Below are 13,665 nucleotides of genomic sequence, written 5' to 3' on the forward strand. Positions count from 1 at the left end.
CCTCTCCTTCTCTCTCCCTTCCTCTCTCTCTCAAAAAATATTTAAAAGTTAAAAAGACTTTTCTCTTCCTTCCTCTCTCTCTCTCTCTCTCTCTTAAATTTTATATTTTCTCTTTGTTCCCTCCCTCTCCTCTTCTTTCTTTTTTGATCTTTGTAATCCTCTCTTTCTCTCTCTCCCTTCTTATTTTGATTAAACAAAAAGTTTCCATTAAAAAGTCTAATCTGAGAGAGAAAGAGAGAGAGAGATAGAGAGAACCTAGGCCCTACGCATGAGAGAGAGGGGGGAGGGGGAGAAGAAAAATGTTTAATTAAAAAAGACTATTCTCTTTCCTATTTCTCCCCCTTCTCTCTCCGTCTTCTTCTTTTTATCATTCTTCTTCTTCTTCTTCTTCTCTCTCTCTCTCTCTCTTTTATTCTATCTCCTTCTCAAAGTGCGTGAAAAACTATGTTCGAAAAATTTTAAATTAAAAAAAGCTTTATCTAACTGAGAGAGAGAGAGAGAGAGAGAGAGAGAGAGAGAGAGAGAGAGAGAGAGAGAGAACCTAAGCTCTACACATGAGAGAGAGGGGAGGGGAAGAATTTAATTAAAAAGGGAAGGGGATTTTAATTAAAAAAAGGGAGGTGAGGAAATGAGGCTTTAATAAAAAAAGGGGAAGAGGAAGAGAAAATGAGATATTACACGTGAGAAAGAGACAAGGGGAGGGGGTTTTGATTAAAGAAAAGAGGTTTGGAAAAGGGGGTAGGTTCCGGAAGCCCTTTGGAGGTTCAAGGCTTTTCGAACCTATAGCTAAAATAATATAGTAGTAAGATAATGCTATGCCATAGGTCATGTATGGAATCACATTAAACAAAACGAGCCCTTCAACTAAAAGTATATGAAGGCCAATCATCATGATCCCACAAGGTAAGCCCAATGATCGACCAGGGATGCACATCCGCATTGACATAAGCCAATCACCCCTCATATGTTCTTGTGCTATAGAGATGGATTCACCCCTCACATGTTCTTATGCTATAGAGAAGGACAAAACATTGTGTAACTAGTCCCCGCTAACACCAATAATGTGTTTGATAATGATAATTGGCACGCGTTTCGCAATTGGCTTTGCTTTGAGAAGGTGTCACATCATTGGGAATTATTTTCGTTTTTGATTCATGTGGGAGAGAGCCAAAGTTGGGAAAGGAAGCGTCATATCATTGGCAATTATTTTCGTTTTTGTTTCATGTGTGAGATGCCAAAGTTCGTAAAGGAAGCGTTAAGGTGAACGCTCCGTAGCGTGAGAGTCACCGGAGAGACACCAAAAGTACATTTGCATTGCTCAAAGCTCGAACGAGGAAGAAGGCGATCCATGGCGAGCGCATACAAAAATGAAGCAGGAGAAGAACGAGAAGCAGAGTATGAAGAAGAGGCACCGGGTCCCCCGCGGATGCAGCACCTGCTTGTGATGAGACACGGTGAAAGGCTCGATGATGCCGACCGCCACTGGGTCACGACGGCCCCCCGTCCCTGGGACCCTCCCCTAACAGAATTAGGGAAGTGGAAAGCTCGTGATGTTGGCAGACGGCTGAGGCGCGAAGGCTGGAACATCACCCGCGTCCTCTGCTCGCCCTTCCTCCGCTGCGTGCAGACAGCAGCCGAGGTCATTGTCGGGCTCTGTGCGATCGAGCCTGCCCCCCATGCCGGACAAGGTCGAGATGTCCCCATCGATCCTTCCAAAGTAAAGGTATGCTTCCATGATTTTGATGACCATGTTTATCAGGCTCGCATTAAGCTATGTAGTATGTATCATCCAAGGCTACAACTTGGCTTGCATTAAGCTACATGTGCATTTTCCGGGGCAGTTCTGCATTCTTCAGCCTGCCTCACCTGTCGGACATTGTCCACCCTTTCCGGGATTTTTTTGAGCATTCCTGGCATTTTTACCAGCAATAAAACAGACTAGCATTAATTGTTGGTCGGACATATTTTTGGCCTCAAATGTCAGATCGGCCAGTTTTTGGGTTTTTTGGCTATTTATAGCCATTTTCCACTCGGTGGTCAGTTGTATTATCATCTTTCCTCCTTCCTTGGCAGGTGCACACTCTGACTCCGTCATCTTCCTCCATCTTCGGTGCTGTCGTCATCATCAGTCTGATTTTGTGCCCTCATTGAGGCTCTGGGCTGTGTGCAAGGACTGATCAGACCATAGCTTTGTATTCAGCATTCATTTTAGTCAATGTAGTATTTCTTCCTTCATTTTTTGCTTTTTCTCTCTCTCTCTCTCTATGTTCGTGTTCCTTCTTCCGTTGCGTACTCTCACATGGTATCAGAGCCTACTTGAGAGCACAGAGGAGAGTTTCGATTGCAAAGGAGGACACCATCGAGTGCAGCCCTTCTTCCCTCCTTTTCAGCCCCTGGCGGTGCTATCTAGGCTGAAACGCAGTCTTTCATACCTGCGTTTTGTTGTTTTACAGCATTAGGAGGAGTAGGCGACAGTTTTCTAGGTGTTTGCAGCACGTGTTTGCATCAAATGCAGCCAACAGGAGGTCGCCCACATCAGAAGAGGAGGAGGCGTCATCATCTGGAGGATAGGCAACAGTTTTTTTTCTCCAGGCGGTAGCATTTCCTCTCTCCTCTTGTAGGCGACAATATCCTCTGGGTCTTTTCAGACATAGGCAGCTCCATCTTGACTGTTTGTTGGTTGTAGATTGTTTGGTGATTGCAGATATATACGAAGATGCCTTATCACTAGTTCTTTACTGATTCAGAGGATGAGGTCTCTATTCCTTGCTCTGAGAGATGGAGAGACTTTCGTGCTAGTTCACGCGACGACTGGAGGTCACCTAGCCCATTTGTATGAGATCCCTCTATTCCCCGTTCTCTCCATGTTTCACATAAGGCTCGTTTTGCTGGCCTTTATATGCCTTCCATGGCACGCTCTATACAAGTGTTTGTACTCCCTTCTTTGCCCAAAGAAGACCGGTTTGATGGTTCCAACTACTCGCTTTGGTCGTGTAAGGTGGAGTGTATCCTTGATACCTTCGATCTTTGGGAGTTTGTTATCCACCTTATTCCCCGTCCAGTGGAGGATCTCACCATTGGATCATCGATGGATCGTGTGACCTTATGGGATCGGCTCAACTCGAGAGCTCAATCTTTTCTCTTTATGAGATTACAAGATTCTGTCCTAATGCATGTGCGCAAGTTGCGGAAAGTAGTGGAAGTGTGGACAAAGCTTGTTCCTTTGTACCATCAGAAGATATTTGCCCATCGGATTACTCTCGAGAAGAAATTATGGATGTTCACTGTTGATGATTCTTCTTCCATGAATGATCGTATCAATAGGTTGGAGGACATGAGGGATGAGCTTGCGTTCCTTGACAGGACGATCTCTTCCGAGGATATAGCCATGATTCTTTTGACTCAGTTGCCATCTTTCCGTTTTGATGTCTTCTACACCAGCCTTCTTACATCGAGGACCCGTGAGAAGCTTCTATGGGAGGAGCTTGCCCCGCTTCTTTTGGAGCACGATGAGCGTACCAAAGAGGTAGCCCGTGGATCCACCTCCATCAAAGCTTTTGTTGCAGGTTCGGGAGGGGGGACACAGAAGAAAGGGATGGGAAGGGGACACATCCAGAGGAGAAATGTTGGAAGAAGTATTGTCACCTTCGTTCGGGAGCGAAGGATGGAGCTAAAACATTCGAGCCTTCTACCTCTACTCCAACGGTTACCCATGAGTCAGTGTTCCTTCATATTGTTGACTTGGAGGAGCCTTTTTCAGTGGTTGCCTCATCTTCTGAGAGGTCTTGGCTGGTTGATAATGGAGCTTCTAGTCATATGACTCCCTGAGGTGATTTGTTACAGAATCTATGCCCTGAGGGATCAATTATTGATGGTGACATTGTTTCATTGCCTATTTGTAGTGTTGGCACTTTGCCTTTAATTCCCGACCGCGCGTCAAGCTCCCTTTCACAGGCTCTTTATGTTCCGGACTTGGGCTTTTCCCTCCTATCAATCTATGGCCTTACTAGGCTTGGTTCTCGGATTGTCTTCATCGAGCAGGCCGTTTGTATTGAGGATTCTTCTACAAGGGTTGTTATCGTGACAAGTTGGCGGGAGAATGGGCTTTACAAGCTCCATTCCCCTTCTCTTATGTAGGGTCCTCTGAGATAGTTGTCTATTGCTACATCCGTTCCCACTTGTGCACTCTCTTTTCCTCAGGTTCCTTCCCATCCCCCACTCTCTTCTCCGGTGGTTCCCTCGTACCCCCCATCCCTTTCAGAGGGGGACGATCTAGGTGATGCAATTGTGGATTTACTAGCCCCTAGTGTTTCAGAGGGGGTTTTCCAGGATCACGAGGAGCTTCTTTATCGACAATCTTCATCGACGAACTTCATCGACATTGGCATTCCTCTTGCCACCCTAGGATCCGTTTCTCCCTTGGCCTTCTGCCACATCCAAGATCTGAGAGGGGGTGTTAGCAGTCATGTCTTGTCATCTCATGCCTGTGAGCCTCAGTCTAAGTCAGACAAGGACTTTAGGAGCTCTGACTTGTCTATCACTTGTTTTGACAGAGGAGGTAGCTTATTTTAGAGCACTCAGTTTATTGCATCTCAGTGCATTTTTTCCTCTAGTCGGGATTTTATGTGCATTTCTCGGGGTGGTTTCTGCATTCTTTAGCTTGCCTCACATGTCGGACATTGTCCAACCTTTTCGGGATTTTTGTGAGTATTCCTGGCATTTTTACTAGCAATAAATGCTGGTAAAATAGACCAGCATTAAATGGTGGTCGGACATATTTTTAGCCTCAAATTTCAGGTTGGCCATTTTTGGGTTTTTTGGCTATTTATAGCAATTTCCCACTCGGTAGTCAGTTGTATTATCATCTTCCCTCCTTCCTTTGCAGGTGCGCACTCTGACTCCGTCATCTTTCTCCGTCTTCGGTGCTGCCGTCATTATCAGCCTGATTTGGTGCCCTCACTGACGCTCTGGGCTGCGTGCAGGGACTGATCAGTCCATAGCTTTGTATTCAGCATTCATCTTAGTCAATGCAGTATTTCTTCCTTCATTTTCTGCTCTCTCTCTCTCTCTGTGTGTTTGTGTTCCTTCTTCCGTTGCGCACTCTCACAGTAACCACAAGTTGGAGATGAGAGAGGGCTGAATAATGAAGGGCAGCAGGCTAGTTGAAACCAGCCTTTCTTCTCGGATAGGGTGGTTTAACCTGATTAAGCACTTAATTACAGCAATTAGCAGATGAACATGAACTGAAATGCTCACTTTACCTTCATAAACTTAGACAGTGGACACCCTGTTGGCCCCAAAATTGGCACCCCTTTTGGTATTTCTTTAATTTCAATTACTAATGGATAAATTACAAGCCAAGATTTCACGATTTTTTTGGCTGATTCAAAAGCCCCTTGCTGTTCTAATAATCAGCAAAGCATTCGGGCAAATTGCCCCTTGATTTTCACCTAGGACTTGCTCTAATGGAACCCCAGCTGGTCAAATGTTGCCCCAAATTCACAATAGATGGGCTGGCATCTGAAATCCTCACAATTCCACGAATTTCCGGTGCTGATTTCAGTGTACAATGCCTTTGATTGATGGCACGGGTCCCAAGGTGGCTGCTAAACCCTAATTACTGCTGTAATTTAGGGTTTACAGTAGTAAACTCTCTGTTGTCCACCAAAATTGGCTGTACTTTGCTACCCATAGCTCAGAATTGTTGAGAATACTTGAGCATAGATTGGAGGAGATGAGAGAATGCTATAGAAAGAGAGAAAATTAGCTGAAATGTATCTTCTGATTCGTAGCTCTGATGACAAATTCGATGGCACCAACAGCTTCAAAAGGGGGGTAAAACACTAGCTCGGCTGGAGAGCCCTCTTCTCCTACTGCGCCGCCTCTCTTGAGGCGGAAGAGAAAACCTGCTGCCCCTTGTTCTGTCACGGCGCGTGATCAGTCGTCGTCGCCTCTCAGAGCCAAATCTGATCACCTCCTCTCCCTCCACCAGCGCCGCGATTAGTCGTCGTCGCCTCTCAGAGCCAAATTTGATCATCTCCTCTCCCTCCACCAAGCTCCAAATGGCTGCCATTCAGCTTCCACCAACCTCCAACAGCCTTTTCCCTAGGTGCCTGGGAAAGTTTTGCCAAGTGGCAGTCTTTCTAATGCATTTTCAGCCATTAAATTAATTTTTCAGAATTCATTAATTCTGAAAATTAATTTCAGCCCTTTTGACCCTGCCCAAAATTAAACATGCCCATCTGGAATGAAATTGGCTAGGCCATTTGCAACTTGGAGTGGTTTTCAACCTCTGTTGAGCCTTAGACTAGCATTAATTAATTAATTAATTAATGCTAGTCCCTAGTGTCACCACTGACACTTAATGGCCAAACAATTGTCCTAGGGTCCAACTTGGCACCAACTGACCACCAAAACCCAGTTGGCATAACTTAACACAACTTTTGCCTTTAGCACCCACTGCATCCTCGAGGTCCTTGGCCCGTTCCCATGAAATAACTGCCATGTGTATCACATGTGCTAAACAACCTTGCACATTTGATTAGTAACTTAATCAAATGTTACTAGTAAGATTAAAGCATCTCAAAATTTCACATCTTCGTGACAGATCTCCCCCTTGAAAACCTTGCAATCGTCCTCGATTGCACTGCATTGGGCCAAAGCAAAAGTATATTGCACTGGAATTTCAATTTGGCATGACAGTCATCACAACATTGGGCACTTTTGTCGAACCGTTGTATATGCACAAAACTTATTGAAAATTTCCAGCCAGCTAAACATAATAGAAAGTTGAAAAACAGTCCAAAATTGTTGCTAGAAACCATTGGATGCATCCATAACTCAGGTTTCTCAACCATTTTGACTTCAAAACCACAGTAAAGCATATTCTCAGCATAAACCACAGTTGAAACTTTCAATGACATTGTTTACATGCGGTTGTCCATGGAATCAGCTGTAAACCATTAAAAATCAAGCATGACCTGATCATAAACTGATCATGGACTGATATGAGAACTGATCACAAATGGTTGCAAATGTGACTCCAAACTGATCACAAGCTGATGGTAAAAAAAAACTAATCAGAAACTGATGCAAATGCTGATGCAAAATTGATCCCAAAGTGATCATAATCGGTTTTCAAACTGATCAAAAACTGAGTTGAAACTAATCAGAAATTGATCTCAAAATTGAGGCAAAAACTCATGCCAAACTGGTCCAGAAACTCATGCATAAGTATAGTTTCAGAGCCGCGGTGACAAATATACATGTAACTCACAGTGCCTAGTACAACGAGTAGTGACCTCATGGCAGACATACTGTCAGCACAGTACCTTGGATGTATACTGAATACATTCGGGATCCACTACATACGAGAGTTGTCCAAAACCGGTGGAGTGGAAGTGCTACCTCCCCCTTGAGCATCAGGCAATGCTTCGGACGCCCGCTCTGCTGAACCTGAGTAAGCCCGATCCAAAGTCGGCTCTAACTGAAAGGCATCGAGATAAAGTTGTAACAACTGAGGATGGTCTGCTAAGTCATCCTCTTCCATTCATTTTGCATCCATTGGTGAATAATTTTGAAACTTCACCAAATATCTTGTGGAAACTTTACCTCTGATCTTCCTTTCCTTATGTGCCAAAATCTGCTCGGGTACCAAAATCTCATCTAGTTCCTCAACCTCTGGCTAAACTTCAGCAAATACATCTTCTGGCATATCACCACGAAAAGGTCTCAACAAACTGACATGAAAGGTATCGTGTATCCGTCAATGTGGAGGTAATTTCAGCCGATATGCAACATCGTTGACCTTTTCCAACACTTGAAAGGGCCCATTGTATCTCATGCTTAACTTCGGATACAACCTCTCTCTTTCCTTCATCTGTTTTAGTCTTTTTGAAACGCAACAATACATAATCGCCCTTTGCAAATTGCAAAGCACGTCTATGGCAATCAGCTGCTCGCTTTTGCTTGTCCTGTGACCTTTGAAGTGCATACTTTATCTTTGCATAAGCTGCATCCAAGCTTTCCACAAAGCGATCAGCCTCAAAGATCTTATCCTTAGTGTACAAAATAGGTGGAACCTTCTTGCCACCCTCAACCACCTCAAATAGAACCTTGCCAGTGGAACTATGTGTGAGAGTGCGCAACGGAAGAAGAACACGAACACGGAGGAGAGGAGAGAGAAAGCAGAGAATGAAGGAAGAAAGTCTGCACTGACTGAGGTGAATGCTGAATACACTGAAATGGACAGAACAGTCCCTGCACGCAGCCCAGAGCGTTAGTGAGGGAACCAGGACAGACTAGAAGCAGTGGCAACACCAATGCCGGAGACGGAGACGGAGGGAGCAGTGCTGTACCTGCAGAGCACAATGCTGGACTGACTGGGGGGGACTGATATAAATAGCCCCCAGGCCAGCAAACTGGCCGACCAGCCAAACTGGCCGACCTGGCCAGATTTGGCCGACCAGCCAGATCTGGCCGACTATGGCCAGATCTGGCCGACTGCCCAGAAAATGGGCAGTCTGGACAAAAACAGCCCAGTTTGGGCTGTAAAACACCCAGGGCTGCATGCTGACTAAGGCAGCCATCAAAACAAACTGACAGAGCTCCTCTGTCTCCTGTCAGACTCTGACAGGAGCTCACAACCAGGAGATGACAGACTGAGACTGAAGAGGAGCAGGCTAACACCCCCTCTCAACTCCTGGGAGAGTCTGAAGACCCAAGAATCGCATGTGATGAAGCAAAGAAGCCTGAGGCAACGGCTTCGTAAAGAGATCAGCTGCATTGGCCGCCGTAGGACAATAGACCACCACCAGCTCCGAATCCACGATCCGCTCTCGAACATAGTGATACTGAACCTCAATGTGCTTCGTGCGAGCATGGAACACCGGGTTCTTGGCCAGAGCAAGAGCACTCTGGTTATCCACGCGCAGCTCCGTAGGTCCGGTCTGGGAAAAGCCAATCTCCGCGAGTAAGCGACGGAGCCAAACTGCCTCCATAGCGGTCGAACATAGGGCTCGATACTCAGCCTCTGTAGAAGAAAGTGCCACAGTAGGCTGCTTCTTGCTGCTCCAAGAGACAGCACCAGATCCAAGGGTGAAAGCATAACTTGTAGTGGATCGTCTCGAATCCACATCACCTGCCCAATCAGAATTACTCCATCCAGAAAGGGTAATCCCATCTCCATACACGATCCCGAAGGATCGAGTCCCCTGTAAATAGCGAAGAACCTGCAAGGCCGCCTGCCAGTGATCCTGTGTAGGAGTCTGCATAAAAGAAGACAATAAAGCCACCACAAAAGAGATATCCGGCCGAGTGTGAACCAGCCAGATAAGAGAGCCGACAAGGCACCTGTAACGGGTGGGATCTGTAAGAGGAACTCCAGCTGTCAAAAGCTTGGACTCAGGGTCCATGGGGCATGAGATAGGCCGACACTCAGCCATATCAAACTCTGAAAGAAGCTCAGAGATGTACCTGTGCTGCGAGATAAAGATGCCCTGTGCCATCTGATAGATCTCCAGACCTAGAAAGAAGTGAAATATCCCTAGATCCGTCATGTCAAACTCCTGCTGAAGAATGGACCGTGTATGCTCCACCTGCTGAGTGTCGCTCCCTGTAATGATAAGATCATCCACATACAAGATAAGGAACACCGAAAGAGAATCCACAACCCGTAAGTAGAGGTTGGGATCATAAGCGGAGCGCGCAAAGCCACTCTGTAGAAAGAAGCGGTCAATCCGCTGGTAGCAAGCATGAGGAGCCTGCTTTAGGCCATAAAGAGCCTTCCGCAGCCTGTAGACATGATCCTCCTTCCCCTGCACAAGAAAACCAGGAGGCTGTGAAACATAAATCTCCTCCTCAAGAACGCCATTCAGAAAAGCAAACTTGACGTCCATCTGAAAGACAGGCCAACGGTGGTGAGCAGCAAGAGCCAAAAGAACTCGGATGGTAGACATCCTGGCTGTAGGAGCAAAAGTCTCAAAGTAATCCAACCCTGCACGCTGAGCAAAACCCTTGGCAACAAGCCTAGCTTTATGCTTGTCCAAGGAGCCATCTGCAAGATATTTGGTCTTAAAGACCCATTTCACACCAATCACCTTCCATTTCGCGGGACGCGGAACAAGCTCCCACGTATGGTTTCGCTCGATGAAATCGAGCTCGGCCTGCATAGCCTGTCTCCAAATATCCTGTGCAAGAGCCTTCTCCACAGTAGAAGGCTCGGAATCCTGAAGAATCTGGGACATAAGAGCATAGTTCACACATAGTGAACTGTCCCGCTGGGCCTGTAAACGTGCTAATCGACGTGGACCTGAAGAAAAAGCAGGAAAGTGAGTAACACCTGAATCTTGCATGAGCCGGCGATACCATAAAGGAATCCTGAGAGACTCCTGCTGCTGTGAGGGAGACCGGGGGGTCTCCGGAACCTGTAAAGCACCCAAATCGGAGAGGGACACCCCCTCACCGAGTGAGTGTAGCTCCTCCGCAACTGAAGAAGGCTGTATATCCCGTGAAGATCCCGAAGTGGCGGTAGAAGAGCTCGTAGTAGACGAAGACACATCCACCAAAGGGGAAAGGGAAGCCGAAGGAGGAGGAATAGGGGGGGTGCTAAGGGGCATCCTGGAAGGAAGGGAAGGGAGAGAAGGTGGGGGGGGGGGGGGGTCCGTCGAGGATGAAGAAACATTTGTAATAGAACCATCAATCGGATCCTAAGAGGCCGAAGCCTCATCAAAGATCACATCCCTGCTCACCTCAACCGTCCGCGTCGTCGGGTCATAGAGCCGATATCCCTTCGTGGTCGTACTATAACAAACGAAGATAAGCTTTCGCGACTTAGAGTCGAACTTCGTCTTTCTCTTCTTCTTGTCCACATGGACAAAAGCATCGCACCCAAAGATGCGGAAATGGGACACGGAAGGCTTCTTCCCAAAGAAAGCCTCATACGGAGTCATGTCCTGTAATGCCGAAGTCGGAGAGCGGTTGCGAATATGCACCGTTGTAGCCACCGCCTCACCCCAAAGGAAATGAGGAAGACTCCTATGCTCCAGCATAGATCGGGCCATCTCAATCATGGTCCGATTCGCACGCTCCACCACACCATTCTCTGATGGTGTGTTCGGATGGGAATACTCCACCCGAATACCATGATCCCTGCAAAACTGAGAGAAAAGGTGAGAAGTGAACTCGCCACAGTGATCAGCTCGAACACCACGAACCTTGGAAGTGGTTTGGGTCTCCACAAACACCTGCCACTCGCAGAAACGGGAGTACGCCTCGCTCTTGTACTCCAAGAAACAAGGCCACACATGACGACTAAAGTCGTCCACAATCAACATCAAATACTTGGCCTTCCCAAGGGAGGCCGTGCCTATCGGGCTGCAAAGGTCGGTATGAACCAACCCAAGCGGAGAAGTAGCCCGCCTAGAAGCAACCTGCGGGTGAGGCTGCCGGTGCTGCTTGCCCCTCAAGCAGCTAGGGCACAAAGTGTGAAGAGGAGGGAAATCAGGAAGTCCCTCCACCATCTTCCTCCTAGAAGCTCGGCGAAGAGAATCGAGGTTCAAATGACCATACCGAGCATGCCAAAGCAGCCCAAGCTCATGGAAAGTCCGCGCAGCCAAGGCTGTGAGCGTATAAAGCCCACCCTCCTGTGTACCTGTCCAAAGAGCATCATCTATAGAAGCATCCTCCACTGTGACTGCATCCTGTGTAAAAATGACTCGGGTACCTAACTGAGTAAGGCCATGCACAGATAATAGGTTAAAGCCCAAATCAGGGACATAGAGAACTTGGGCGGAGGAAGACCGCCTGTCAGAAAACATAGGTAAAGTCCCCACGCCGCGAACAGGAACTGTAGAATTGTCACCAATGGTGACTGTATCCCCTCTGGAACGAAGATCCTGAAGCCAATCCTGACGGAAGGTCATATGTGAAGATGCTCCACTGTCGACGAGCCAAGGCTTCTCCTGAGTGGTAGAAGCTAGGGCAGTGTCTTCCTCAACAAAGACACGCACAAACGCAGATTCTGTTGTGGCTGGGGCCGCCTTCGAGTCCTTCTCCTTAGGCTTCAAATGGGGATACTTCTGCCAACACTTCTCCTCGGGATGAGTGCCCTTCCCACAATGGGGACACTTGGGCTTCTTCTCCTTTGCATCCTTCTTGTCCTCCTCCTCCTTGTCCTTGGCCTTCTCCTTCTTTTGTTTCTTCTTCTTGCCGCCACTTGTGCCGGCCGTAAATGCCTTGGTGGAACCACTGGCTCCCACCTCTTTGAGTCGCTCGTTATGCTCCAAGACAAGCGGGGAAAGCTCCTCCCATAGGAGTGTCTTACGGGTCTTCGAAGTGATGAGGCTAGTGTAGAAGACATCATAACGGGGTGATGGCAGCTGAGTCAACAGAATCATCGCCATATCCTCAGACGATATCAGACGACCAAGAGAGGCTAGCTCGCCTCGCATATCCTTCATCTTCGTGATGTGCTCCTTCATAGAAGAAGAACCATCAAGACTGAGCATCCGCAACTTCTTCTCCAGGGAAATCTTGTGGGCAAATGTCTTGTGCTGATACAAAGACGCAAGCTTTGTCCATACTTCCGCCGCGGTCTTTAACCTGTGAACATGTACAAGAACGGAATCATGGAGACTCATAAAAAGAAAGGAACGGGCTCGAGAGTTGAGCCTATCCCATAAGGCTGCACGGTCCATAGAGGTGCCATCGGACGAATCCACGGGGGTTCGGTCGATGGGCGAAGAAACAAGCTCCCAAAGATCAAAGGTATCAAGGATGCAAGCCACCTTGCACAACCATAGGGAGTAGTTGGAACCATCCAACTTATCTTCCTTCGGAAAGGAAGGGAGAATTGGCACCTGGATAGAGGGAATCAAGGAAGGCATCCGCACATCTGAAGCAGTCTTCACTGAAGAAACCTTCGCAGTAGATGGAACCCTCTGAGATGCATGGACTGAAGAAGGACGAGTGCGAGGAGGTTCTTCCCGATGTCGAACTCCACGATAATCCCGCCTCCGCTCAGAGGAATGATGAGAAAGAAGCTCATCCTCTGAGTCTTCAAAGCCTGAAAACTGGTAAGACATCTTCCAATCTGCAAAATACCAAAGAAAGTTGTGCCGCTGTCGAAATAGGACCAGCAATGTGGTCACCAATCACCAAGACGCAGGCAGAGAATGCCTACAAACACCTGGATCTGCAAAACGCAAGAATACCGATGTCGAACACCAGAGAAGAGACCACTAGCACCAGGAAACAGCCCGGACAGAGGTCACCACCAGAAAAAGTGCCGCCTGGGGTGGAAGCGACCTACAGAGCAGCAAAACGCAGCCTGTAGGGAGGTCGCCCAGCAGCAGGAGAGGCCGCCTGGTGGAAAACGCAGGGTTGCTGCGTCGCTGGATGACGTGGCAGCCTCTGCAGTCAGCGTGGGCAGCAAACGCAGGCTGTACAGCCTTCTGAAGCAGTCGCCTGGCTGGTGTGGATCTGTTGGCAGCAGCAGTAAGGTATTTCTCTCCTGAAGGTATGTCCTCCGTGCTCTCAATCAGGCGATGATACCATGTGAGAGTGCGCAACGGAAGAACACGAACACGGAGGAGAGGAGAGAGAAAGCAGAGAATGAAGGAAGAAAGTCTGCACTGACTGAGATGAATGCTGAATACACTGAAATGG

The 13,665-nt window shown here is 47.5% G+C and overlaps 1 protein-coding gene across 2 annotated transcripts in view; it reads left to right on the forward strand.

The window, feature by feature from the left end:
• The first annotated feature begins 1,224 nt into the window (after positions 1-1,224).
• Positions 1,225-13,665, forward strand: part of LOC148038634 (uncharacterized) — a 145,484-nt gene continuing 133,043 nt past the window's right edge. The window contains exon 1 of one of the 2 annotated variants that reach the window (XR_015689881.1): positions 1,225-1,723. Coding sequence is in view for 1 of the 2 variants with exons in the window: in XM_087673868.1 (XP_087529994.1) it covers positions 1,349-1,723 (375 nt within the window). In the remaining variant the exon portion in view is untranslated. The remainder of the gene's footprint in view (positions 1,724-13,665) is intronic. The other variant, XM_087673868.1, reaches the window with a different exon arrangement.

Source organism: Lygodium microphyllum, chromosome 3, assembly GCF_053477565.2.
Source record: "Lygodium microphyllum isolate KBCC chromosome 3, Lygodium_microphyllum_v1.1.10, whole genome shotgun sequence".
Lineage (NCBI taxonomy): Eukaryota > Viridiplantae > Streptophyta > Polypodiopsida > Schizaeales > Lygodiaceae > Lygodium > Lygodium microphyllum.